At 30.0% G+C, this 27955-nt stretch overlaps 1 protein-coding gene across 5 annotated transcripts in view; it reads right to left on the bottom strand.

The window, feature by feature from the left end:
- Positions 1-6747: 6747 nt before the first annotated feature.
- The window catches only part of LOC130441257 (RNA-binding protein Musashi homolog 2), a 453235-nt gene continuing 432027 nt past the window's right edge, over positions 6748-27955 (bottom strand). For all 5 annotated transcript variants that reach the window (XM_056774857.1, XM_056774867.1, XM_056774875.1 and 2 more), the window contains one exon: positions 6748-21381. In XM_056774857.1, the coding sequence (XP_056630835.1) occupies positions 20905-21381 (477 nt within the window). In that variant the 3' untranslated portion in view covers positions 6748-20904. The remainder of the gene's footprint in view (positions 21382-27955) is intronic.

Here is a 27955-nt window from a genome sequence, read left to right as displayed (position 1 = left end):
TGTTCTCAAGCAATTCATCTGATTTTTCTTTGCTTCTAAATTATGATCAGATATTTAATCAAGATTTCCCAGTCGTTTTTAACTTGACAAATTATAACAATTGTGAGTGGTTATTTAATAGGCTTAGTGTCTTGTTGAATTTTTTGAGTTTAAATTTTTCAAAATTTTATTTTGTATTACAGGATGTTAAGCAGTTTTAATCTACTTCAATTATTTTCACTCAATAAGACAGAATAATAATTAATAATATAAATAATGATAAATAATAAATATTAAATTTGCCTAAAAATTTCATAGAACCATAGATTAAATATACTCTAGATACACTCCACCCATTTATTTTTACTCAACATTTATTTGGAACCCTGATAGAACCAGAAATTTTGGCCATCTGCCGTCTATGTTTTGAACAATCCGCCGAAATTTAGTTATTTTTGAGATTGCTTTAACTTGGTAAAACAAAGTAGGAAAATTTTTGGTTTCGGTGAGCGGGAACGTATGAAATTATCTAATTCAAACTGACTTTGGAACTGCTTTAGTGATTAACTTTTTTTTAACAATTTTTAATATTTTGAAACAAAGTCCAAAGCAGCTTCAATTACACTTTGTTCGTTTATTTTCATTGTTCTTTTTTGTGATTCTACATTAGTTCCTGAATGGATTTATAAGAGTAAATAAACAAATTTGAATTTAGTTACAATTTATTGTTTTGAATTGTTATCTATATAGGCAACATTCCTAACCAATATGGGAGATTGCAAAACACTACCAAGAAACAAAAAACCTGTTTAGAAAGTACCATAAAATATTTGCATTAGGGGTGGTTTCGAGAAATGTGCATTTCCGTTTTTACTAGATAATGTTATCAAATGCTCATCAACAGTAGCTCAATTTTTACCAAAATTGTAACTCCCAAGCAAGTTCCGTTGATTAGGTAATAATACAATGTACATATTTTTTATTTTCCACATCATACTGGTATATACTCAAAAGAAACCAGAGCTGTAGATTGCAACTCTATATATAGACACTCTACCGTGAGATTTTGAGGAAACCAAATGTAGAAACACCATTCTGCTATTTAAACTCTGCTATGTTATATTTGGGTCAGCTACCTGCGCTGGTGAACTTCGAGTGCCCCTTGACCTTCGACCCTTTTCGGACCTTCTGTGTACCTGCATTTTACGACTGTTGCAATGAAAAACAATTTTTTTATAAACAATTTCAAATTATTATAACTGTAAATAATAAGTACAGAGTGAAAAACAAGGAAATACGTTTTTGAATGACGAAGGTTGTGAGCGGTAATGAAGAAAAGTGTACTGAACACAAAAAAATTATTCCAGCCGTCGGTCATCCCTTATTAAAAAAATATAGATGGTTAAAGAATAAAAATTTTACATTTTTGGAATAACATATGTTAACAAATTATAAATTTTGATTGAAAATATATTAACAAAAAGTACAGCCAAATTGTGAAAAATATATGAAATTAATTCAGTGGAATTATGAACAATTATAATTGTTAATTGACGTAACCATAAGTAATTATTATTTTATCATAGAAAAATATATATGGAAAAATTGAAAACTCAATAACTATTTTTTTATGGTAAAATAGGGTAAAAAAAGGATCAAGGGGTGTGCCGGGGGGTAGGGTGTTAAAAGAGCACGAAAAGATGTATAAATAGTCTTCCTGAGTAGAACCTAACCTAATTTAACTTAAAAACAATGACCAACGGCTAATTTCTCCTACCATATATTGTAATTACCTCCCTCTAACACCCCCCACAACCCCAAGCCGATAGGGGATGGGGGATGAGTTTTAGATAATTACCGAAATTGTTAATAAAAAAATTGTTTTTCAACAGTAATAAAAAGCAGGTACAGAGAATATCCGAAAAAGGTCGAGCGCTTATAGCTGATCCAAATTTAACATAGAGTTTAATAAATGGTAGCAGGGTATTTCTTATGTTTAGTTTCCTCAAAATCTTGTGTATAGTTTTTTTCTCAATTAGACAAGAGCTAGTAACGTCGAGAAAACAAGAATTTCTGGTAGGTCAATTTTTAGATATGCTATCCCTCTCACTCCCCTGGACCTCATACGGGCTATCTGGCTGATGGTCGTGGTTGCCTTCATCAGTGTGCATCCTACCTGTTCGAGTAAAATATCAATTTTTCAAATCATTTTAAGAAGTTTCTATTTTTGTTGTTATTAAGTTTATTTAACTTTTTGCACCATGTATCTATTATTTTTATTGTTGTTTAAACTGTGCTAGACGTTAATTTTAATTGAAAAAAAAATTTTTTTCAAAATATTTTAGCAAGGCTGAAATTTTTGTATGATCTTATTTATCCAAAAGCCTAAAATTAATTTGCCAAACAATAATTCCATTGTTAAACTCTTAGCCAGACCGATCTAATAGTGTAAAGTGATGTATCATTTTGCTTTGTCTAGAAATAAATCGAATAAATTGCAGAAAAAGAATTAAAAACAATTCAATCAATTTATGGATTCATATATCAAAATAATTAATTTTTTGTTGTACAAGATAATGTTCAATCCCAAGTATGAAAATTAACAAAGCAACTAATACATAGAGTTGCCAACTATACTATTTTTCACTAACTTATACTGTTATCAGCATCAAAATGCACACTCATTATTATGTGTTATACTTAGACGCTCACACAAATTTGTTTTTATTTAGTCAGAGGGCGCTCACTACTCAGTGCCACAGCCACAAACTATGGAGTGTAGAGGTAAGGAGAACAGCAAATTATAATACGAAGACTCGCCAAAATAGCGCTAGTGTAGCAAGTGAAAATTATATGAATTTAACAGTTATATATTTTTTGTACAATATTGGAATGAATTTGTATATTAATAGTTCCTTTCAAATAGTTATGACTTTCAAAAAAGAATTTAATTTACTATACTACTCTTAATACTTTGTGGCGCTCTTTTTAAAATTCTTCCATTTGCTACTATAGCGCCACCTTAATTTGCTTCCTTTCAACAAATACTTTTCGATACACCGAGATGGCTCTCCTAACCTCTCCCTCCATACCACATACAAATCACACTGAGTTTGTGAAAGAATTTGTCAATGTCAAATATTCATGACTGTCACTCATTGACAGAAATGCGAATGTGCGCGTTCTCAGAACATAACTTTTTTTCGCGTGGACCTTTTGTATGTTAGTTTTACAACTAAAATTAAAGTAATTAGGTATAAATATAACGGTGATAAGTTTAGTGTACACAAGATGTAAAATGGAAACGAATTACCTTCTCCTCCTACAACGTCAAGAAAGAAAGCCAAAGTATCGAAGGTACAACAAAAATATAGGCACGAATGGGAATGCCAATATGTCTGGTTAACGAGTGATATCTATGCAAAATATGTGCTTTAACATTTACTATTTCTCACGCAGGTGTTGGGCAGGTTTGATACTTTTGTTTGCGTTTTGCTTGCTTGATCTCCTCGTTTCTTTTCTGAGATGCATATATTATTATGTATTTAGGTAACTATTTTTCAAAAAATATATATTTCGTTTCCGTATTTTTAGGTAAAACAGCACTCGACCATCAAAAAAACAGAAAAAAAGACGGCAATGAGAAAATCTAACATTGTAAATTAGTAAGTTGTGCGAGAAGCTCTAAAAAATATGTATTTAAAACAATAAATAAATAAAATAATGGTAATTTTTCTTAAATACTGTTTAATATTCTTCATAGGCCTGAATTTACTTTATATAAAAGTTGGCTACCCTACAAATACACCAATGTGACAAAGTTAACGCTGTCCCGACTACAAACAGCTGCTGTCGTCTTGCTTGCGCAACTGCTTGCGCAACTAACACATGATTGTCAGTACTCTTCCTATCGTTTTTCACTTTTAGATCGGTCTGAATGAAGGTTTAACAATCGAATTATTGTTTGGCAAATTAATTTTAGTTTTTTAGACACTTCGATAACATCATATAAATAGTTCAGCCATACTAAAATATTTTGAAGCAAATTTTTTTTTTAATTCAGAATCAGCGTCTGGAACAGTTTAAACAACTATAAAAATATCTGGTAATAATAGATTCATAATGCAAAAAGTACAATAAAAATAATAAGAGAAAAAGAAACTTCTTAAAATGATTTGAATAATTGATATTTTACCTGTACGGGTACGAAGCACACCATCAGCTAGATAGCTCGTGTCTTGGAGAGTGAGAGAAATTACATATATAAAAAACGTTGCTAGCTTTTATACTATATGGGAATTATTAGAAATATATTTATACTATACTGCTAATTGTAAGGAAGTTTTAGTAACGGTAGAAGTTACCATACATCTCTGAAAATAATCGAAACACTAGTCAAATAATCAAAAATAGTTCGTTAATATAGAGGAACAAATTATTATCATGTTTATTCGTTATAAAACTTTCATTAATTCGCCATTAAGACTTCAAGTTATTAGTGACTCCCAGAAAGGTTATTATTGTTTTTATAACCGGTTATGTAATAACGAATATTATACAGTTTACCTATTTTTATTATCATAGTGAAACAACATTGCAATTGCTGGATTTCAAACAATTAAATAGAAAACAAAAGTAATTATGTCACACGCTACGGCACAAATAGTAGATACCACTGTCTAAGATTACGGTCCGCGTCGCGGTATAAGGCACGGATACAGCTACAGACACAGACCGTGCAGTGAATTACCAGACTGTTATCACAGAAAGCAGTGATTAGACTAGATATAAGTATATATATTTTCTTTTAATAAAATCTTTAGTCGGTTTTATTCTCCAATGAAATGAACAGTCAAAAATTTGGCGCAGTCCATAGGATCCCTCACTCTTTGTACAACTTTGCTTCAAAAACTTCTTATAACTTGTTCTAAAAATAAGTAGCATCTGATTTATTTTATATATAACTTATTGTCTCAAATTTTGTTTTATTCAAACGCAAATAATTTTGACGTTTGATAAAATTTTTGACCCTTCAAATCATTCAATTAATAACAAAAACCGATTAAAAATATATCTCCGATGGTAAAAAGTTTTTTATTTACTAATTATACCTTGAAGTAAATAATTTTTTATTATTAAAACTTGCCTTAAATAAGTGTTGACAAGTATTATGATATATAGATTACTTAGTAGTACAAAATGACACATATGGAAATATGTAATAATTAGTAAATAAAAAGAATAGAGAAGTTTTTTGATCAAGCAATGTAAATGAGAGTAAAAGGTTCGCGGATTATTAAATGTAATACTTATTGTAAATATACAATTGTTACGTACAGAGTGTAAAACATAAAGTGATCTATATATTTTTTCTCAAAACCTGTAAAAGTTATCAAAAAACTTCAATTACAAAAGTTCTTTGTATTTAAAGGAATTTTTAGATTATTCACTTTTGGATTATACGGAATTCTTCAGGATCGACATCAACTTTGAATTTTTAAATGGAACACCCTATATTTTATTGCGTTTTATGATTTAGTGGTGAAAACAAAGGTAACTTTCATGAGACTGACCTATTTGATATTCGCACGGTTTAGGAAATATTTGAGGTTATTTGAATTTTTATTGAAAAATCATTATATTTAGAAAATTCCACAAAATAAAAATGAGATTCACTTGCACCATTTACAAAATGGATTTTTAAAAACAAATCCTAAAGTTATGAATTTTGATGATTTTCGAGTCTAGAATCATATTTGGTGTCTTGTTTTACTGTATGACTTTCGAATTTATACCATTAATAGCACGCATTCAAATATCCTAAATCCTAAACGGATATCTAATAGGTCGGTCTTATGAAAATTACATTTGTTTTTATCACTAAATCAAAAAACGAAAGAAAATATAGGGTGTTCAATTTAAAATTCCAAAGTGGATGTCGATACTAAATAATTGGGACGCCCCGTATAATCCAGAAGTCAATAATCTAAAAATTCCTTTAAATACAAAGAACTTTGGTAATTAAAGTTTTTTGATAACTTTTACAGGTTTTGAGAAAAGTATATGGGTCACCTTATGTTTGACACCCTGTACATACTGATGGACTACAAAACAGTTCATATTTTTTTAGAAGTAAATTGAGCGCCAAATATTCAAGATGTATTGTAGGTGAAAGCACATAATAATATATTCACAATCTGCAGGGTGAGTTTGAAGTGTATATCCAACCATTAAAAGAATTGACTACAGTTTGGAAAATACAGGAGTGAATGTCGAGAAACGTACGAGAGGCACGAAGTTAAAACGAGAAAGTATTCGGATGACAAAGAGGGTAATATGCGCTTGGTGAATTAGTTCAGTAAATAATGAACGTTGGTACTTGAGGGACCGTACTAATCCCTTCTACAATCATCTAGTAACGCGTATTGACGGGCGTGGCTATTTCACATTCATTCTTGTATTTGCCAAAGTGTACTTGTTATAAAGGATACCAAAAGGTTATAGATCGTAGTGAAGCTTTTTAAAAATGAACTATAACACAATAAAAGATGTAATGTTGAATTCATTAATTTGAGTTTTAGCTTTAGTAGAATCGGTAGAAAATGAAAGATATACCAAAATTCATTGAACCTTTTACAACGCCATCATCACTTGTATTATATTATGTATTAATGTTTATTAGAAACACGCTGGTCTTGCAGACTGTTGAGTCGATTAGGGCAACTCAAAGCATAATCAAAAAGGTTTGATCAAGCATAATAGATCTACTTTCATTAAACTACTTTATTCAGAACGACTGTACTACAGTGCATCTGCGACAATACGCCGCATACTACACTACACAGATATACATACTACATACACTAATACCTAAACTCTATGAAAAAAAATTATACATTACTTATAATACTACAGTAACTTTAAAATACGTACGACAACTAGCTAAATGTTAATGTCTGTGTAACAAATACAAAACCTATTAAAAATTTTTGACAGAGTACCGGAATTTACTACTTGAATTGAAAGAAACTGTATTCCGGCCATCGAAAATTTCTAATATTTTTATTTTTAACGTTTTGAGGAGCCAACTTGTTTTATGGAAAATAGTAGATATTAAATAATCTTATTAAATGAAAATAATCTTCTACATTGTTTACCTCGGCTTATTTAACATCTAAAATATTAAATGACAAAGTCAAAACTTTATTCATCAGGAAAGTAGATACAAATCGAATAAGAGGTGTATTTAGAAGATAACGGGAATTGTTAAATTTGATAGGTTTAGACAATCTCATCGTCAATTTGTTTCCCAACTGTTGTCTCTGGTAGTTGCTAGGGTTAGGCGTAGTTTTCGAAGCTTTTGCTTATGAGAAATAATGGTTCAAAAAATTCATATTAAATTTGACATATGGAAAGAAATAATGCTTAATATAGTATGTAAAACACGATGCATTTGCTAAAGTGACACAAAAGTTAATGAATACCATAAGATTACAGTCCTGATGAAAGTGTATAAAATGTGAAAGAAATGGTTAATGAATAGCATTACTTACAATCTCAACGCCGTTTGTGTCAAGCAATTCGAAAAAAAGGGCCAGAAACGAAGAAAACCAATTCATGGTTTATTTGGGAAAAAAATTGTAATAATTCCCAGGCATTCATATTCGCCAGACATTGTTTATGTGACTTTTTCTTTTTCCAATATTGAAGGAAACCTTATCGTTTTGCATTAAAAGCGCATTGCTGAAGAGGGATTGGAAGTAGAGCTGGCACAAGTGTGTAATATCTAACGAGGACTATTTGAAGGGACAATATTAGTGTGGATGAATATTTTTTTAGGCTGTGATTCTCGTTATTTTCCGAAACACACCTCATATAATTGTGATTATTTAAAAAAATAACAATTAACAGTGAAAAGGCACCCAGGTTAGTGCATCAGTTAGTATTTAAAAGAACAATGAGAAAGAATAATAAAACTGAATTAATGGTTTCGCTATAGTTGTTTAGTGTAACAAAAAAACCTATACACCAAAAGACTACCTTCACTCTCAAAGCATAATTGATGGAAAGTACAAGGTTTTATATATTTTTTACTCTATTCGTCGTCAAGGATTCAAAATAATAATTCCTTTACAATTAATTGTCATAGATGCTGTTTTTCTTGATGAAGTTTTGCTTGTTCACTGGTTTAATAAGGTTTAAATACATTCAATTGTTATCTTCAACTTATAATATGAAAATTTATTCCATAAAACTGCTGCCTCAACTCTTCTGATTCGACTTAATATCTAAATTATTATTTTTTTGTTCTAACCAAGTTTCATTTGTCACAATCATTCAGACCCTCTTGAGTAAAATACCATACTATTTACAGTTTTTTTTTTCTCTTGAGTAAGAATTCACTTGTATAAGTGAAACTAAACCACTTTTATTTGTCTTAACAATTATAATTGGATACAAAAATAGAGGGTTGTTCATTCTGTCTCACAATGCTTATTGCTTGTCAACTTGATAATAATTTACAGAGTCTCCTATTCTAAATGCCCTTGTGGATTTAAAGAAGATAAAGAATCTTACACAATATTAATCTTCGTTCGATCTTTGGTTTTATTTACAGTGATGCATACCAAATAATCTGATCGTTATTGAGGTTGAAAATAATTTCTTTGTGTTCTTTAAAACCAGTGCGAAGTTGCAAATCGAAATATATATTCATCAAAAATTTGGCACTGAATAACATTTGCAAACAAATCATGTTTAAAAATATTTTACTTAAAAAGCTACCAAATACCGAATTAGTTTTTTTAATTACTAAAAACAAATCTTAAAAATATGTTAGCATGTGCTGTAAATTAGGGTGAGTAAAAAAAATCTACTATTTTTTTTACAATTGACGGAAAAATGGGTTGCTAGACACCTTAAAAAAATTCTCACCAAATATGAGCTCTTAATTTTAATAGGAAGATCCTCGGCATCGCAGCTTTTTATTTTTTTCTCAGTCCAATGGTAGAAAATTCATACATCATCATTAATTGATTGTACAGAAAAAAGTTTTTGAAAAATTTTGAAGAAAATTCGATGCTCTTCAAAAAAAGATATATTGTATTTTTTCTGTAAACCTCAACGTTTGAATATTGAAGATTTAAGTTTTATTATTTCAAGTCAAATTTCATTTTTGTTTATGAATTTTATAACTCCTCAATTAATGGCTATCATAAAATACACAGTTCAAATTATTGTAGTAAATTAAGTGCCTCATAAAAATGGTATCTTATGTTTTGGCGATTAAACTAAGTGTTCAAAAGATATTCATTATCTAACTTTCATGTGTACAGATTTTACGAGATTTTTTATTAAATAATCGAAAAATTCCAATTCAAATTATAAATTGTGAGAAAATTTACACAAATTTTAGTTTTCATCAACTGAGAAACTTTTAACATTAAAAAAATGAATTGTACACTATTCACCGTTTAGTTAATTTTTTTTAAAAAAAGGTAGGTTTCATTATAAATACATGTTTCAGTTTTAGCGAACAAAATTCCCAATTGGTTATAAAAAAATTATTTTATTTCAATTAAGTTAGTTTGTTAGTTATTAATGGCAAAAAAAAGATTTTCTATGAAATTCATAAATTGATTGATTACATAATAAAAACTCTTAATATCAGTACACGTGAAAGTTTGATGATGAATATTTTTTGACTGCTCAATTGAATTTAAAACTGAATACACTATTTACACCAAGTTATCTTTAGAAACTGAAGGCAAAATGTTTTCAGTCTCTGAAGACTATAATTTGATTAACGAAACGCGCGTCAGACATTGTAATCGTGAGTGTTGGTGTAGTGGTGGTGTAAACAGTGTATTCAGTATTAAAATCGCCAACGGTTCCAGAAATTCCAACTTATACGCTTAATTTAATCATCAAAATATAAGATATTATTTTAATGAAACAGTTAATTTTCTATAGAAATTTGTATTGAGCATTTTATAATAGCCATTTATTGAATAGTTAAAAAATTCATAAATGACATTTGACTTGAAATAATCAAACTTAAATCTTCAATATCATTCAAATGTTTACAGAGGTTTACAGAAAAAATACAATATACCTTTTTTGAAGAGCATCGAATTTTCTCCAAAATTTTTCAAAAACTCTTTTCTGTACAATCAATTAATGATGAGATATGAATTTTTTACCATTGGACTAAGAATAGAAGTCCATTTTTCCGTATCAGTTGTAAAATAAAACAGTTTTGAGTCACCCTACTGTAAATATTGAAAATCATTTTAACAATTTTTTAGAGAATCATAATAATAATGAATATAATGCTGCGATATTTTCACATGTTTTTATTAATATTGGTTTATATCATTTTTGATATCATTGTCCTTCCTATTATGTAATTTCGAATGGTGTTCCGAGTTGTGGCCTTGCCAACGTTTTTGGCCTTGATAAAGATCAAATAAAAGTTCGAAACGTTGGCGTTCTAAAAAAGGCTTAAACAGTTTTATTTTGAAACCCAGCCCACAGCACCAATCGAAATTGGTTTCTAAAAAAAGCAAATAACAATTCTTGTGTTTTTATTATGATAAGTGATTGAATCAACTTAGACGGTTAAATTTTAATATTTGCGGCATATAATAACACATTTAGGCATATTTTTTTATTGAAAATTCCAAGGTGATATATGAAATATTTTTTTTTGTTTCGATCTAGGCAAATTGCAGCATATAAAGACAATCACACAGCCCAATTTTTTTAACAGTGTAAAGTTAGAAAACTAAATGGCCAAAAGCAAAAATTTCAGGGTTTGTTGTTCAATATCAACAGTATATTATTACAGATTCTGAGCACATTTAAACATAATTTTTGTATTGGAATTTCCAGAATGACGGGTGGCACTTTTGGACATTATAAACAATCTACAAATTATAGCTTTCAAATTAAGTTTGTTAATGTTTATTAAATATATTCACAATCTTTCAAATTTTGCTACAACTCTAATTATTTGGAAACAAAAATTATGTTGCAAACTATATAATGGATTAGTGCAGGAGGAATCGGCTCATGAGTATTGAAAACTATTCCATATCAATTTTTTTATGCAATCCTCTTAAAATTGCCCTACTGATGGTATCAACTGTCAACTATCAACTGATGGGACAACCCCGTGCTTTGTTGCTTAAATCGAAATTTTTCAAACAATGGCAAAGTGTTATTTTTCAACAGGATTAATTTTTTCATATGCTTTATTGAAATACAAATAAAACAGTCCTATGACTTTTCACGATAAGGTTAATATTTTTAGAAATATGAATTTTTGAAGTTCGAAAAATCTCAAATTTGGGTAAGTTTTGACCCATCAAAAATATATTAAAAAAAATAAAATATAAATATTACTTTTTTTCTGATCCTCTATACAATAGTTAATAATATTCTCAATAGAAATGAGAAAATTTCATTGATTATACCTGTTTTTCTAATCGTCAATTTTGCGTACTCATAATTATGCACCAATATTTTTTAATTATTTATATATTATTGTGATTCCAAAAAATATTCAAATACCATTGTACCTTTCTATTGTTAATAGAAATGTATAAATTACTATGATAGTAACAAAAAAAATATAAACTGATAAAAAAAGTAATTTAAATCACATATTCCTTCATGTTTGAATAACTTTTGTAAAATTGATTCCTAAAAAAAATATTAGAAACAAATTGTAGACAATTTAATTATTGATAATATTGCTCTTCCAAACAATTTTGATAAAATTACTGGTTTTTAAGATAAATGATAAATAATGATTCAGGACACGGAGGACGATGCAGTGCATGAGTAAGAGAGTGCGATACTTAAAGGTAAGAGACGTATATTCTTAGTAAGCGAAATTAACAATTTAAAAACAGGTATAACCAATGAAATCTTCTCAAATCTCTAGTAAGAATATTATTAACTATGATGTATATAATGAGTAAAAAATATTATTTATATTTTATTTTTTTTTCCAATATATTTTTCAAGGGTGAAAAGAAAATTCATATCTCTAAAAATATTAACCTTCTCGCGAAAAGTCATACGGCCTTTTTTATAACTATTTGAATAAAGCGTATAAAACAAATTTAGCCGGTTGAAATATAAAAATTCTTTGCAATTCTCTAAATAATATGGCACGGGGTTGCAGCATGGCAACATGCATTTATATCATCAGTGGAGCAGTTTGAGGGGGATTGCATAAAATAATTGACGAAGAATAGTTTTCGGTATTCATGGGCCGAAATAATTATATTTAGAATTTCGGTAAAATGAGTATTGTCTATTAATACTAGTTCCAGAGAATTGTCACCGGTAATCTACAAATATTTCAAATAGTAATAAAAAATATGCTACATGGAATAAAAGTGTACAAATCAAATAGAAAATCATGGAATCAGGATTAGCAAAGTTGTGAAATTTAATCAGTATCGAAAACAATATGTGATAAGAATATTTTTAAAATAGATTTGTAATGAAATCATGCAGACATTGTAAATAACCACAAACCGATTTAAATTGAGGAATAAGAGAAATTATAATGCATTAGGGTAAAAAAGATATTGATATTTAAGTTACTTAAAAGGTTATTAGGTGAAACATTTATATTGCAATCAAACCCATAAATAAGAATAAAAGGATAATAAGCAGAGAAATAATTTTTGTGTCGAAAAATGTCTGGTATTAAAAATAAAATAGACAAAGATTTGTTATGAAAAATAATCATCAGCGATAAGGCCGATTTAATAATCCCCACCTAATTAAAGGTTCCTTTAGTTTAAAGGGTTCTTTAACTTGGTTGTTAAAGTGAAGTGGTCCCATAATCGATTTGTACTAGTCTCTCAAGTAAAGACACCTTTAAGACAATACTCTGTCCTTTTAAAATATGTGTCGTTAGAAAAAAAAATAAAACGTAGAAGTGAGTGTTAGTGTTTTATTTTGTCCATAACATTTCTTTTGGCTTGATCTATAATGGCGTACTGTTGTGTTTGTCAATTTGATTCTTCAAATCAATTTTTCATTACAGTTGTTATATTCAATAATTATTTTAATCATCTTTAATTGTGGATATTAAAGGTTTTAAACGATTGATGCATAATTTTTATTTCTATGATGTTCCTTGTTCTTATAATTTTATCATGAGGTATCTCTGAATGCGATATTCGTTGTCCCCTCTAAAAGATATCTTCCAAAGTATCCTTCCTCAAACTACCTTCTCAAAACACTGTTATCGGAAATTTTTACTTTTTCACCGCCTGGTGATTGTGTGAGAATTAAGGAGTAATCGGTTGCACGTATTGTTAACGAGAAATTGACTATTTAATTCATACGAATTTGATTTAATAATGATGTAAATATCGGGTTAGTAATTAAAAATCGTTCAAAAAAATACAAGTTGTTATATAGTTTTTTCTATGTCGATATTTTTTCGATGAGTTTGAAGTCATACTTAACGTAACACGATATCTATCCTTTATGTCGTAAACCTTCTATTTTTTTAAACTCAAGTGGACAGTTGGGTCAGCTTAGAACTCAAACATAGGTTTGCATTTGAGGTTGTCCCTATTATTAAACGCGCGACTTAATTTAATGGGAACTGTAAATTTAAAGCTGCTTTTAAATGTATTAAAAAACCGGCCATAAGCCACCAATATCTGATTTGAATAATTTCAGCTCATAAACATTTTAAGATGATGGGATACGGGGCAGGTAATAGATTGTATACTACCTGATGCAAAAAATGTTTAAAACGAGCCCAAACACACAAAGTTGCCTTTCTGGAAAAATCCAATTGAAAGTACTCTTATATGTGAGGTCCAGTGTATTATTTTGGCTCAATACAGGATACTTTAGAAATTTTTGTGGTTTATATGAGAAAGAAACAGGTTGACCAATTCAGTGCATTAAAATTGATTCTAAAATTAAATAAAATCAAATCTAATTGAAAATAACTAGTGAAAAATATTTATCAAGATGTTTAATATGTAATATAATGTATTCATTATGAATAACACCAACAATTCCAGAAATTCCTACTAAGAAAATATGTGTTATAGGAAGTGTAGTAATTGATTAATATATTTAGCATTAATTTGGCAAGGATTAGATTTTATTTTTTGTATAAAAACTGCTATAGTTAACTCCTGAAACTCTCTGTAGATCATAATACTGGTAGTATTTCTTAATTATACATAATTGAAAAAACGATCTGTAGCTTAAAAAAATGTTGAACAACCAACTCACAATTCCAATAAAATGATAAACGAGTAAACTCATAATTTCGATAATAGAATTGTATAAAAAGAAGAGTATTTAACTGTGAAGCTATATTTGATACGATCGGCAACTTGGCATAATCGACGCATTTCTAGCTGCTTAACAACTATCACAATGTAATACTAGAGAATGCGTCCCAATTGGGTCTTTTGACTAAAATCTAAATTTACTGTATAAAAACATCAGTATGAACTCATTTTCTTTAAAATGAGCGACGCGAAACTAAGAGTGAATCAGTCCAATTGTATTACTCAAATTAAGATGTCTTTTATTCTAAAAAATATTTGTTAAAATAAGCTGAGGAAATGTGGGCATAAAAATAAAGATAAATTTGAATTTTTGAACAAATTGAAAATAAAAAATATACTCATTAAAGTTGAAATATTATAAAGTGCTGTGAGAACTTCAGCGAACATAAATGAACATTTTTACTTACTGGGCAAAAAGTTGAAGTTATTTAACAGTTTTGTTTCAAATATGACAATTGGAGTGTCAAATAGCTCTTAATTTCGTTTAAAACCATGGCTTCATTCAGCCAAAGTAGACGCATTGGTCCTTGAATCACACGTACATTTAATTACAATAATTTTTATAAAGATACTCAATGCACAGCTATTACGGAATGTAGGCAGGTCTGTCTACTTGAGAAAATAAATAGTATGATGATTTGAAATACCAGATCACATTTTAAAATGTTTCGTTATCAATCCATCTATTTTTATTATGATTATAAAAAATATGGTAAGTAAAAAGATATGATATTGTGAATGGTTGGTCCATCACAAATAGCAGATGTTAAATGACTATTCCATCATTGTCACATAAAATTCAATTGTCAGCTGTGCAGTATGTGGCGATGTATTATCGTGTATATTGACTGGCTAAGGAACTGCAGGTTAACCTTTATGATGTACCAGTATATTAACTTACAGCTTAATTCTTTCTCCACACTTATACTTATTTGCCACACCCTTGTAAAAGCCATTCAGAATATATATGAGGTCTTATTTAAAAATAGGTAATAAAATATCAGAACCATTCAGAAATGATAAAAGTCTACAAGGATGCTGCATCTCTCTTACGCTTTTTAAAATATATGTGGCAAATATACTCTCAAGTAAAAGAAAATGCATGTGAATGCACGATGAGAAAAAAATATGAAAAATGGGGTTTTCAAGTCAATATTATAAAAACACAATATCTCTGCCTTGGTGAGGATACCACGGATCTTGTTCTGGAAAATAACGAAACAATTTAAAAAATGTGATAGCTAAAGATAATTAGACGTAAATTTTGATAAAGACGGGACGGATGAAGCTGAAATAAAATAAAGAATAAACAAGGTAAAACAGTTGGTTCAAAGAATGACAGAAGCAAGACTACCAAAGTAATTGGGTGGATACCACTAGAAAACCGAAAAAGAGGAAAACCAAGGAAAGCGTAGATGGAAAGAAAAAAACGTAAAATAAGCGAGCGAGGACTAAGAGAGTAAAACTATAATAATAGAAAACAATGGCTAATGGGGATTTGACGATGTCAGGACGTTCTAATCAGAATATATAATTTGTTAAGTAGATTAGAAAATCATGAACTCTTTGGAACACAGTTTTAAGGATAAGTCAACTGAAATAAGTTTTTGCAGGAGTTTAAATATAAATATAAAATCATTCGCGAATTTAAAAAAATATGATAGAAATGGAAGGGGAAACAGGTAGAATAAATGAGGAAAGGAAGAAAATATATAAAAAAATTATATTACACAATATATTGGAGAAGAAATTGCATGAAGTGATTGGAAGTATAATATAGGAATATAGAATGAAAATGGTGCATTCAAGAATACCAAAAACTACTATAATGTATGGAAAACTAACATTTTAAAATGTGTCAGATCTGTTATAGGCGGATTTATTGCCATAAAGAAATGGATCAATAGCATGACTAGATCTGCGCAAATTTTGTTATAAATGAAAAAAAAAAATAAGAACTAGCCGATTCTGAAGATGTCGGCAAGTTGTATGGCTAGCTGCACTGACAATTAAGTTTAGATTAAATAAAGAAAAAAAATTGGTTACTTACAGAAATGCAATACCACTTAAACATATTGAGGAATAACTAACTTTAAATCTAACTATAAAAATTTTAAGTACTGAATCACAAACTCAAAATATATTCGACTAAAACTAATAACTTAGACCTAAAAAAAAAGATTCAAAGTCTTCTACTTTAAAATTGGTAGTCCTTCAATAAGCTGCCAATCCGGACATTTCTGTAAGTAAACTACTTAATACTAAAAAAACTCCAATGAATATGAGATCGTTGAATAAAATTAGGAATAATATCATGAAGTAGTGAAGAAAGTGATGAACTCGATTAATAATGTAAAAATACCGTTTTATCAGTCAAAAAATTGTGAAATACAATAAATAAAATACAAGGATAAAAAATTATTGATCATGTATTACACACGCGAAAAAACTAAATACAGTTTTAGTTCGCTTCGCACATACATATAACGCTAATACTATAACCATATAATTGAGGTTATAGTTTGTCATCCTACAAGGATGGTATTATCAATAGTTTCCAATCCCTCATAAGTACTAAGATATAATAACTTAAGTACATGCAACACAACCTTTTTGTAAAATCGATCCGTTATAAATAATTTAAAATTATTGCCATATAACAGGAATATCAAGTGTCTTTGTAATACAGGAAATAACAAACAATGATTCATCAGAGCTGCAAGAAATTCTCCCTCCAAACGTAAACTACACATACTAGATGTGATTTTTTTGTCTATCTAAGCATACTTACCTTCCACCTTTACCTTTTGAAAATAAAGTTCTTAAGTCTTTGGCGCATGTGAAAAAAGTGCTGCCTACAAACAAAATTGGTAGACTTAATTAATGTACCAAGTTTATAGGTAGTGGTGTTTTTAAGATGAGCTTAAAAAACAATTCCGGGTCCTGAGGAGAAATTTTTGAATAGAGGTAAATTAGATTTAATGAACATAAATCACATCTAATATTTCTAATTAACATTTGACTGAAGAGTTTCTTAATAGCCCGTATTTTTCAAAATATTTAATACTGATTATTGCGAGTTATTGCCGAGATGCTAGATGAGCAGAGGCGGCATCAATATAATTGATAACCAAATACCATAAGGATCTGATTTTGAGATACCATTAATTTTGATGGTTCTTAAAACAAATTCATGGAGTATAAATGCATAAATGTATAAATCAATGCATACATTATTATTTCCAATTAATGTAAGAATATATACTCATAAACCTCAATTAATTATATAAAGATAAATGTATAAACATTTATATGACAAAAAAGGTTTGGAATCCATTTATTTTCTTCAATTTTCAAAAAAATTTATATCTATCATGATACTGATATATAAAAAACACAGTTTTTTGTAACGAAAAGTTGTTATTTAATTTAAGAAACGATATGCTATAGAAAGCAAGACACTAGTATCAAAAGTGGCCAAGAATTTAAAACGTCTCCCTGCAGTAATATAGAAACGATTTGCAGTATTAGACCAATAGAACAGCATCAAAAGCACCCTTTTTTACCCACGATAAAAAAAGATTTTTCTTTAGAAATTAATGCCAGTAATGCGCAAATGTGGATAATGAGTTTTCAAACCTTAGCAATTCCTATTTTCATCTATCTAGTACTTGAAATGCTTTCGATGCTACACCGCCCTAGAGCGGTGGAATACCCGGAATTCGTTTGATATTCTTTTTTATAGCAAGCGGTTTATTTACATTGTTTCTTTTGAATAGTTTCTAGGAAGGTCTATTTATTTATTTGTTTTGTTTCCTCATTTTTCTAGATCTTTTCAGAATTATTTTGGGATATATAAGGATTTTATGTAGCGCAGTTAATTTCAGGTTATGATAAATAGTTGTAGTGAAGAATTTAAATAAGTTATTTTTAAATTAGTTAAGTGAAGTGAAAAGTGAATTATTATAAGTTAGTGTAGTGTATAGTTTGTAAATAATTTAAGAATTTAACAGTGTCTATTAATTCACCTCATGAATAGAAATCGTATAAATAAATATTATGGTTTAACAATGTATTAAATTATCACATCTTGACAGAGAACGCAATCTGTTTAAGAATGAGTAAAAATGTTTATTTCCAAGATTATCTTAAATTGCTTATGAATATATTTGTATACCAGCATTCACAGTCCCTTCAGAGCACTTATTTTCAAAAGTTGGGATTCTGCGCTATAATAGATGAAGCTGTCTAGCACCAAAAAGGTTTAGCAACGCTTATTCCTCAATGGCATTCAATGATTGCTTCATTTTTTTCAGTTTTTGAGAAGTACTTTATCAATTGAAATTTTATTTTCATCATCATTTGCCCTCAAAGTTTAGACTAAAATTCAAACATATAATTTTACTAATTACTGCAAAAATATTCTTTGTTATAGTTTATTTCTATGAAAATATTGTAATTGTAATAATATGTGTGCCTATGTACAAACCTACATGTTAATGTTATAGTCTGGGAGCCAGGTGAAAATTTGGTTAATTATTTCTTCTCCAATGATCATTGGTAGAATACATCAGAGAGTTATGTGATAAATAGGGGCGCAACAACGGGAGGTGTCCAAGGTGTCTTCACACTCTCTAAAAATAAGTGGATACCTCCTTTTAGACGAGTGCATTCATTTTATATTTCTATTGCAAAAATAGAAAGAAACAGAAGTCGAAAGTACACTGCAGAATCCTGATATTCCTGTTGTGCTTAGTGATGTTTCACAAGACATTAGTGGATCCAATAATTATAACGGTAAATATTAAGTATTGTATTACTGAATAATTGTTTAAAGTGAGTGAGTGAAATTAATGAGCTCCGAAAAAAAGAGCATGATGTAAGTTTAGATAGATATTAAATTTTATAATTTTTTTTATTCGTTTTCTTTTTTCACGTCATTTTTCATAAGATATAGCGACATGCAACAAGTCCATTGCAATTGTGGCTACCTTTTTTTTAGTCATTATAAATGATTCGCTGTACATCCCCTTTGAGAGTTAAGTTGTTGCGCCCCTGGTAATAAAGCCTAGTGAACGTCAGGTGCGGCTCGGTGGGTGGGATGAGCGACAGTAGCCTCCAATGCACGACAAAAAAAATTCAGTCATTTCCTTCCAGCTAAAAATTGTCACTATCCCAATATCTCGAAGGAACAAAATAATCAGCTGACTATGCATCAGCTGCCGCCTCTAACATGACAAAAGAATTATATTTTCAGAGATTTGGTCTTAAATAAAAATTTTATTGATGATAGCTTATATATAACTGTGAATAAATATATAAGTTATCTGGCTATATATCGATGGAAAAACCTTCAGCTGATACTTTAGTTATTACACAGGCAAATATTATGCTCCCAAATAATGTCAATACCAAATAATCATTTATATGGTGCTGATAAAATTCATAATCGAAAAAATAAAAGAAAATAAAAAACCTAACCTTTAGACATTTTTAATAAAATAATTTTAACAAAAAATTTATTTCATATTTTATCGAATTTATATAACATATGTATTTTTAATTATGTCTTTTGATAATGCTTCTAGACAGAAGCGAAACGTCGGGAAAAAATAAAATCAAAATCAAAGTCAACCTAAGAGCTCAAGAAGTTTTAAGAAAAAAAATATATTTATTTGAATCGTATGAAGTATAATTTAATACCTCTGATTATTGATTACTGTAAAATCCCATGATCAAGAAAATATCTCCAAAATCAATCCAAATGGTACCAGTTCATATTTATTAGAGTATATCAAGTATAAGCGCAAAGTATATATTTAGAAGCCTACAGGACTAAAAAGAATACTTGTACAGACATTGTTTTATCACAAATAACGAAGAAGCAATACTGATTTTTTATTTTTCAAACATTAGATCGAAATACTTGAAAAAATGAAATAATTTAAAAAAAAACGAATATTCGCAACGATGCCACAACGCCGATTAATACTAGTAACACTTATTTGCTTGTAGGCTTCTAGTATGTGTGATGCTGCCCACAGCATGTCGCAACGAGAGATTCTATTTACAGGAAAATCACCACCTTAGTATCAATATTATAATTTATAACACATCGAAAGAGAGGCACGAGACGCCGCCATTGACAATTGAAAGAATGGGAATTAGTATCTTGCATCTGCTAATAGAAGTATATGTATACTCATATGCCCTAATTTAAATTTTCATACAATATTGAGCAAATTTTTCAACACCGAAAAAAGAATTCGGACTAATACAAATGATTTTATTTTTATAGGAATCACCAACAAATTTATCATGCTATAGAAATTGAGCAGCAGCTACAATTTATATAATAAGCATACAACTTTCAGATTATTATTGTCAAAATTGATATAAAGAACTGCTAAATCAAGGCAGTCGTGAATAATAAATATTTCACCTAACATAAGCCAAGATGATAAAAATTATATTAGCAGATGCAAAATAATATTCCTACTGGAAATGTATCGTTTTTTTCCTGGAAGTCCTTTCACAGTAAACTAATACAAAACAGTAAACAACAATATATGAGTACTTAGACGTACATGCCAACACCATACATGGATCCCCAATCCACTCCTTGGAAAGATGACATATCCACATTTGTCAAGTTGTATCCTTGGTATGGGCTGGCTGCAACAGGAGGAGCTAAAGCTGCAGGTGCTGGGGCAGCCGCGGGTGGTGGTGCAGGATTTTGCGTGCTCCCTGGCGCAGCGCTAACAGCTGTCAATGGATAAGGTGAATAACGGTAACTTGCTAAGTGAGGGTAAGCTCCAAACAATTTTCCATATGCAGCTAAGGCCAACGGTTGAGCTTGAGCGGCAGCTGCTGCAGCTTGTACGGCTTGAACATGTGCTTGCGCTTGAGCTGTAGCTAGCGGATTAACTGTAGCTAAAACTCCGGGAGCTGGAGCTATGGCACGCATGCCCAATCCTGTGAGCATTAATCGTTTACCTAAGAGTTGAGCGCTCGCTTGAACTGCTTCTTTAGGCTGAGCTTTTTTACATTCCACCTAAAAAACATAATTGAATTTAAAAAAATGTATATAATGAGAAACTAAATGACAGAACAGCTGTTAAGAGATCTATAGTTTTGAGGTGCCATATTTATAATATTTATCATAAAATAAAACAATTTGTTGAAAATTTATTTGTTAAATATTGGTAATTTTTTAAATTATAATAATCACAACTTTAATATATTATAATACAATATTTAAAGACCTTCAGCTTCATTCAAATTAGATTCTCCAAACAGAGTAAAAGAAAAGAAAACCAAATTCAATAATGAATTAATGAACATATTTGTAAGAACAGGTTCGATGGAGTAGACATTGCACCAACTTTATCTGAATAGGTTTGTTCTAGCAGTAAGCTCTGGTCATATTTCGAAATTTGGATCGCATGATTTGATTGTAATCTATTACGAGTAGAGCACGCATACCTTTAACACAAGTAGGAAAAAGAAGAAAATCATCATTTTTGTTTTTATATAGTTTGATTGCACCATTCACTTTCCTCTCTACCGACTCTATTTCCATCTAAAATATTTTACAACCCGATAAAGCACCATACACGATCTAAAATATGTACTGACATGCGCGGATCCATATATTCTAAAATTTATTCAATATATTTTTGGTCGGTTCGAAACTGGTACTGAACAAGTACAATTTCTTGCTGGAACATAAAACTTTCTGTTCATTACTTGAACTTGGTACTATTGGAAGGAAATTTTCATATCGCGCATGATGAATTAGTTACAAACAGCCCACTAGAACATACCTTATGTGAAATATTTGAACCTCGAATGTCTTAATTACATAGATAAATATTAAAGATGTGGAATTGTACTACTATAAGAGAGACAGAGAAAAATCAAAGGTTTTTATCTCTCGATCTCTTTCTACTCGCTATTAATTTGTTCTTCACTTTTTTTGTCATTCTTCTATGTCGTGGCGATACAATAAGAATTAAATAGAAAGAGATCAAGGGTGATACACCGGTGGTATTTCTCTGTCAATGAGCAGTTCGGGTCTACTTGAACAAGTTCCTATTCTCTCTTTTATACCAACCCTACATAGCTGGTATTCTTATATCGATACCATCACTTTAAATTGTTGGATTGTTGTGAAATATGTTGGATAACGTGTGCCAAATTTAAAATGGCGCTGGTATTTTTCACAAAGTTAATGTTCACAAGATTCAAACATATCTAAAGAAATGTATAGAGTGCAATGTAATAAAGAAAACTTTGAACTACAATCGATATTCATAGAATGGAAATGTGGGCTATTAAATAAAATAAGTCTTATTATTTTTTAAATACAATTTGCTTCAATTATTAATTCTGCTTGTTTGTTGTAAACTTCCAAAATTCACGAGTCAATTCATGATATTACAAGGGTTGGCCCGAAAGTTTCCAATCTAGCAAAGAAACAGGATATGTGTTGCCATAATTATCTTTATTTTCCTTTTTTTAAATTTATGCAATTTCGCCTGCGTTATAATAACTTTTTTAAGACATAGTGATCACCAAAATATGAAACGACGCATTGTCCTGATGGAGAAGTACTTCATTTCGTTCAAATAGGATCGCTTCTCGCAATTTCTCTCTTTATCTTATCTTATCTAGTATCTTATGCCTGATGAAACGATCGCCATCACCCGTCCGACCGATGAAAAGGAATTTTTCATCCTTTGCGATCCACTGTCTTTTTTGTTCCAGGATTGTAGTAGTGGATCAAATTATCTACATCTATCTGGAGGTATATATAAACGCAAGAAAATTGGGCTAATTTTACTTGAACCCCCTATATGACCTTGAAAATGTTTATTGGTATGAGCTTTTGTTCCAAAGCGAGGAAACCCTTTAATCTCTCTGACATCAATCCGACAGTCGTCTAGTCCGTTTGGTGAATATTCTCGATGATATTGCTAGTTGTCGTTGATTTAGGCCGATTTTTTCTATTTAAACAAATATTTAGAACGACGCATGTTGAGATAGGAAACTTTTCAGACAACTTTTGTAATACCAGAGCGCTTGTAAATATTTCGGAATATAGATATAATATTTAAGTTTTTAAAGACAAAAACATGCCCGGTTGCTATAAAATTATTAACGAAATTAACATAACCAATTATGTAAATAATTTTAGTTGAATCTCGTACTAAATTATCGAGCAAAAGCAGTTTGCGAATAAGAGATAAAAAAGTTATATTCTTTGTAAACTGGCAAATTCTGCAATCCGTAAACATTCCAATGCCAAACAACGGGTTGTTATCTAGGAGAAGATTTATGCGACGGACGTTTAGATTTGTTATGCATAATTATTAACTGGAAAGTAGAGAAAATGAAGTAGATAAAAATGTTTCACATACAGGTTTGAATATTACAAAGTTCTAGCTTAGTGAACAGGCGAATGTAGATGTTCAATACTCATTAGAAATGATAAAATTTTTATTATCAAACTTTAAAAAATATCACAAATCACACTATACAAGGTGTGTCTATTAAATATATATTGACTGAGCTACAAGTGCAAGTACAAGTACGCATCCGACTGCTGTTATCATGAAACCTTTCACTACGAATGTAATCGTAGTCTAAATTTGAAATAGTTTATTTGTTTCACAGGAAAAATGTTGAATGTACCATTAAATTAATTGTTTTTTGTAAAATTTCTTGTAAAAATTTGAAAATCCGAAAACTAAACGTATAATTTATGGAAAAAAGGAATATTTATAGTGTGGTTGTATTTTTACGAAGACGTTCTAATCTCCCTTCCACGTCAAGATGGATGAAGATATAAAAAAATAGGTTATCTGGTTCTATCTCCATCTAGAATGCATTCGATTGCTGGCTGAAACTGTACATGACAATTTTTCAGCTTTAACCTCTTATCTGTAGAAAGATTTCTATTCATGTTCAGCATTGGAGTGTTACGCCGTCCGCCTGATTTGCCGGTTCTCGATTTCTATTTCAATTATGTGACATTGTTTTTAACATAATATGCATTAATATGCGAAACTGTCGACATAACTATAATAGCACAGTCATATTTGATAAAAAAGGGGTCAACCTCGGAATTATAGATAATAAGCTGAAAATTGATAAAAACCTTTGTTTTGTCGTTCTAAATATTGTCTCAAAAGTCACCATTACTATCGTGTCTGCGTCTTAAGATATTGAAGGTCAAAGGTTATCAAAATCGGTTTTTCGCGAATACCTCGGTTACTATTGCTCAAATGATATTTGTATTTATTATAAAATTTGTAGAGTATAAAATTCTCTACAACTTTTGTTTAAACTTTTTTCCATACAACCAACCATTTTTGGGTTAGAACGTGAAGAGTGCGCAGCGTTTAGTCATATATGCAAGGTCAAGCGTGACTTGTATACTCTGTATGAAGTCAATTACTTAATAAAAAATAATAATTATTAAACAAATCATTTTTACATGCCTTTAATGGTTGTGATACGACTTCTGCGCTGTTTAAAAAAAGAGAAAAGCTGTTGCCAGAGCATTGGAGAAAATTCCCAGTTTGGATACACTGGTGGAAGTATTTCAAAAAAAAAATAACCCCATACAAACATTATTTGTAAATGGAGTGCGCATCTTGATGGCATTATCAAATGCTCCATAATGTGAGGAAAACATTGATCATTTCCACTACAAGCAATTCATCAAACTAACCAAACTAAGTAAACCTGTACAATCGTCAATACTTCCATCAACAAGTGTAGCAGGTCATCAACATATCAAACGTGTCGACTACCAAATTCAAACGTGGTTAGGTAAGAACTTAGTACCTCAAGAATGGGACTGGATACTTGAAAATGAAATCCTGTTGCCTATAAGAACGTTATTACTTCCAGCACCAATCGAACCACTTGACATAATATTTTGCAATTGAAAAAAATGGTTGTCGGTCCCGCTGTGGATGCAAAAAGTCAGGCTAATAACTAATTTCCATTGACAATCAATTTTAATATTTAAATTCACATTTCAGGAAATGTATAATATGCCATATTTAATGATGAATAAAAATATGTGTAAAATCTATTTCCTCACTGTTTTTTTTATTTTAAAATATATAACCCAGAATTAATAATATACTATAGTTAAATACGAATAATTATATATAAATAATTAATAATTAGTACATAAATAGTGTGCATTGTATAATAATTATAATTTTTTTGTAAGTAGTTGACTTTATACAACGTACTGCTAACCTAACTCACGCTTAACCTTGCATAAGCTCATATATGACTATACGCTGCGCACTATTTGCACTTTACCCCAAAAATGGTTGGTTGTATGGAAAAAAGAAAAAAAGTTTAAACAAAAGTGTAGTGAATTTCAATATCTTAAGACACGGACACAACAGCAATGGTGACTTTTGAGACAATATTTATTAAAACGACAAAACAAAGGTTTATAGCAATTTTCAGCTTATTATCTTTCGTTCCGAGGTGAAACCCCTAATATGACTGGCTATAACGTAACTGTACTCTTCATAAAATTAGTCTTAAGACCCCTCCACACTCTCGCGAGAATCTCGCGAAACACTTTCCTAGTTTACATAAATTAATCAAATTTTCACACTTCAAAAAGTATATTTTTACTTATAATTTTAGACTCATTTTTTTGTTAAATGTTTCTACAATAAACTAAAAATGATAATAAAAAAGTAAATTTATCTAATATCAGAAAATAATAACCAAAAAATTAGATGAGTTGGACCTTGACTTCATTTTCCTTTTATTGAACGTGTTCCCGCGGAAAACAATTTCAAATGAATTTAGAGTGGGCTCTTTGTTCTTATTTAAAATAAACGTGCTCAATGCTTAAAATATTTCATTATTGAAATTAGCTTTTTTTTGATAGGTGTAGAAATACTTTTTACGAACAATGTATGGGACTCGTACCTTGGTCAGTGATGCGTTTTACCCACTAAAACCACACCTCTTTCAGCTTGTACCTTTATTTTTTTTAAAAAATGTTTCAAGAACAATGGCATCTCCTTCAAAGTACTCTTCGTTACAACTAATACATTTATCCCATGGGTGCTTCCACTGTCAGAAACCATTTTTATACTCATCTGTATGAATGGATGGAAGCTCTTTCGTCGTTTCTTATTTCTTTCTTGGTCTCTAATATAAAGTATGTGCTTTCATCTATTTTTCGGATCTTTTTTACCCACTACTCGACAGTTGATTAATTATCACTGTATGATCTATTAGCACAAGGTTCCAAATTCTGTTCGATTTAAACAGTTGATTAGGGTCGACAACGAGTATATTCGACAATCGATTAAATTTTTTTTCCAAAACATTCAACATAGAAATATTTTTTCGGCTGCACGCTGGCACCATAAACAATGAGACGAAAGCAAATTAGCGCTAACAAAAAAATCACTGCGTACATTCAGAACAAGGTACACAGAGAGTACTGTTCTGACTGATGAGTTGAGCTATCTAATTTTTCGCGGAAAAAATGCGTACTTCAAACCCTCTTTCCACGCAATCAATTAAAAAGAGCCGGTGTTGTCCAGATAATATTGTAAATTGAATGGTTATGTGAGAAACTATTTCACAATACAGTGTAATTTTTCGGAAATATCCAATGATTGTTCGTCATAAAAGCCCTATAGTATAGCAACTTTTATCTAATAATTATGTATAAAATGTACTAACTCAAAATTATCATCACATGTTCGCGAAACTTGAAATCGTTGAAATATTTAGAAAAACTAATTCTTCTTTGAGGACGAGTAACACATAATTAGTGACTACTAATTAGGGAAGCAGTTGATAGCACTAGAAAGTTACGGTCTTTTTCTCTAATTACTGATACTGTAAGTAAATAACATGACAAATTAGGACTAATGATGTAGGAAAATAAAAGAGGATAAAGAGTCCGAACGAAATCTTAACCCTGTGCACTTATAAATACGATATCAAAAAAAAAAACAGGAAATATGTATATACAAAATCATAATGCCCATATATAACAAGTTGGTAATACTCAATACTAAGGGTGGTTAAGTGAGGTTTTTGCCTACATTATAGCCTACCATAAACTATTTTTCGACTATACTTTTTAAAACGACAAGAAACAACTAAGGTATTCAAAGGTTTTAAACTTAAATACTATACAAGTGTAATAAATTTGTAACCTATATTATACACGTCAGTTAGACTATCTCGTTGACTTTATTGTTCATTGGTTTGCCGAATTCTCACATACATATATACCAAACATCTAATACTTATGGACAGTTTAAACGTGCAGAAATATCCCATTATTAAGCTGCTGGAAATTTACTATTTTCTCTCTCGATCCAGGTTCCGCATGCTTGATAATGCGCAGAACCGAGCTGAAGCCTCGGAGGATATAGAAAGCGTTATCATTCTGTCTTCCTCAGGCAAAACAGTTTCTACTTATAATTAGTGATTTTTTATAAGAGGTATAGGATTAAATAATGAAAAAAAAAAACAAAAAAAAATTGATGAAATCTTTATTGGAACCGATTTCATGCACTTGTTGGACGCGACTCCGCCTTAGAGAGTCCAAGGGG

Source organism: Diorhabda sublineata, chromosome 1 (assembly GCF_026230105.1).
Source record: "Diorhabda sublineata isolate icDioSubl1.1 chromosome 1, icDioSubl1.1, whole genome shotgun sequence".
Lineage (NCBI taxonomy): Eukaryota > Metazoa > Arthropoda > Insecta > Coleoptera > Chrysomelidae > Diorhabda > Diorhabda sublineata.
Note: the sequence above shows the minus strand (reverse complement) of the source record. Positions and strands in the feature narration are given on the sequence as shown.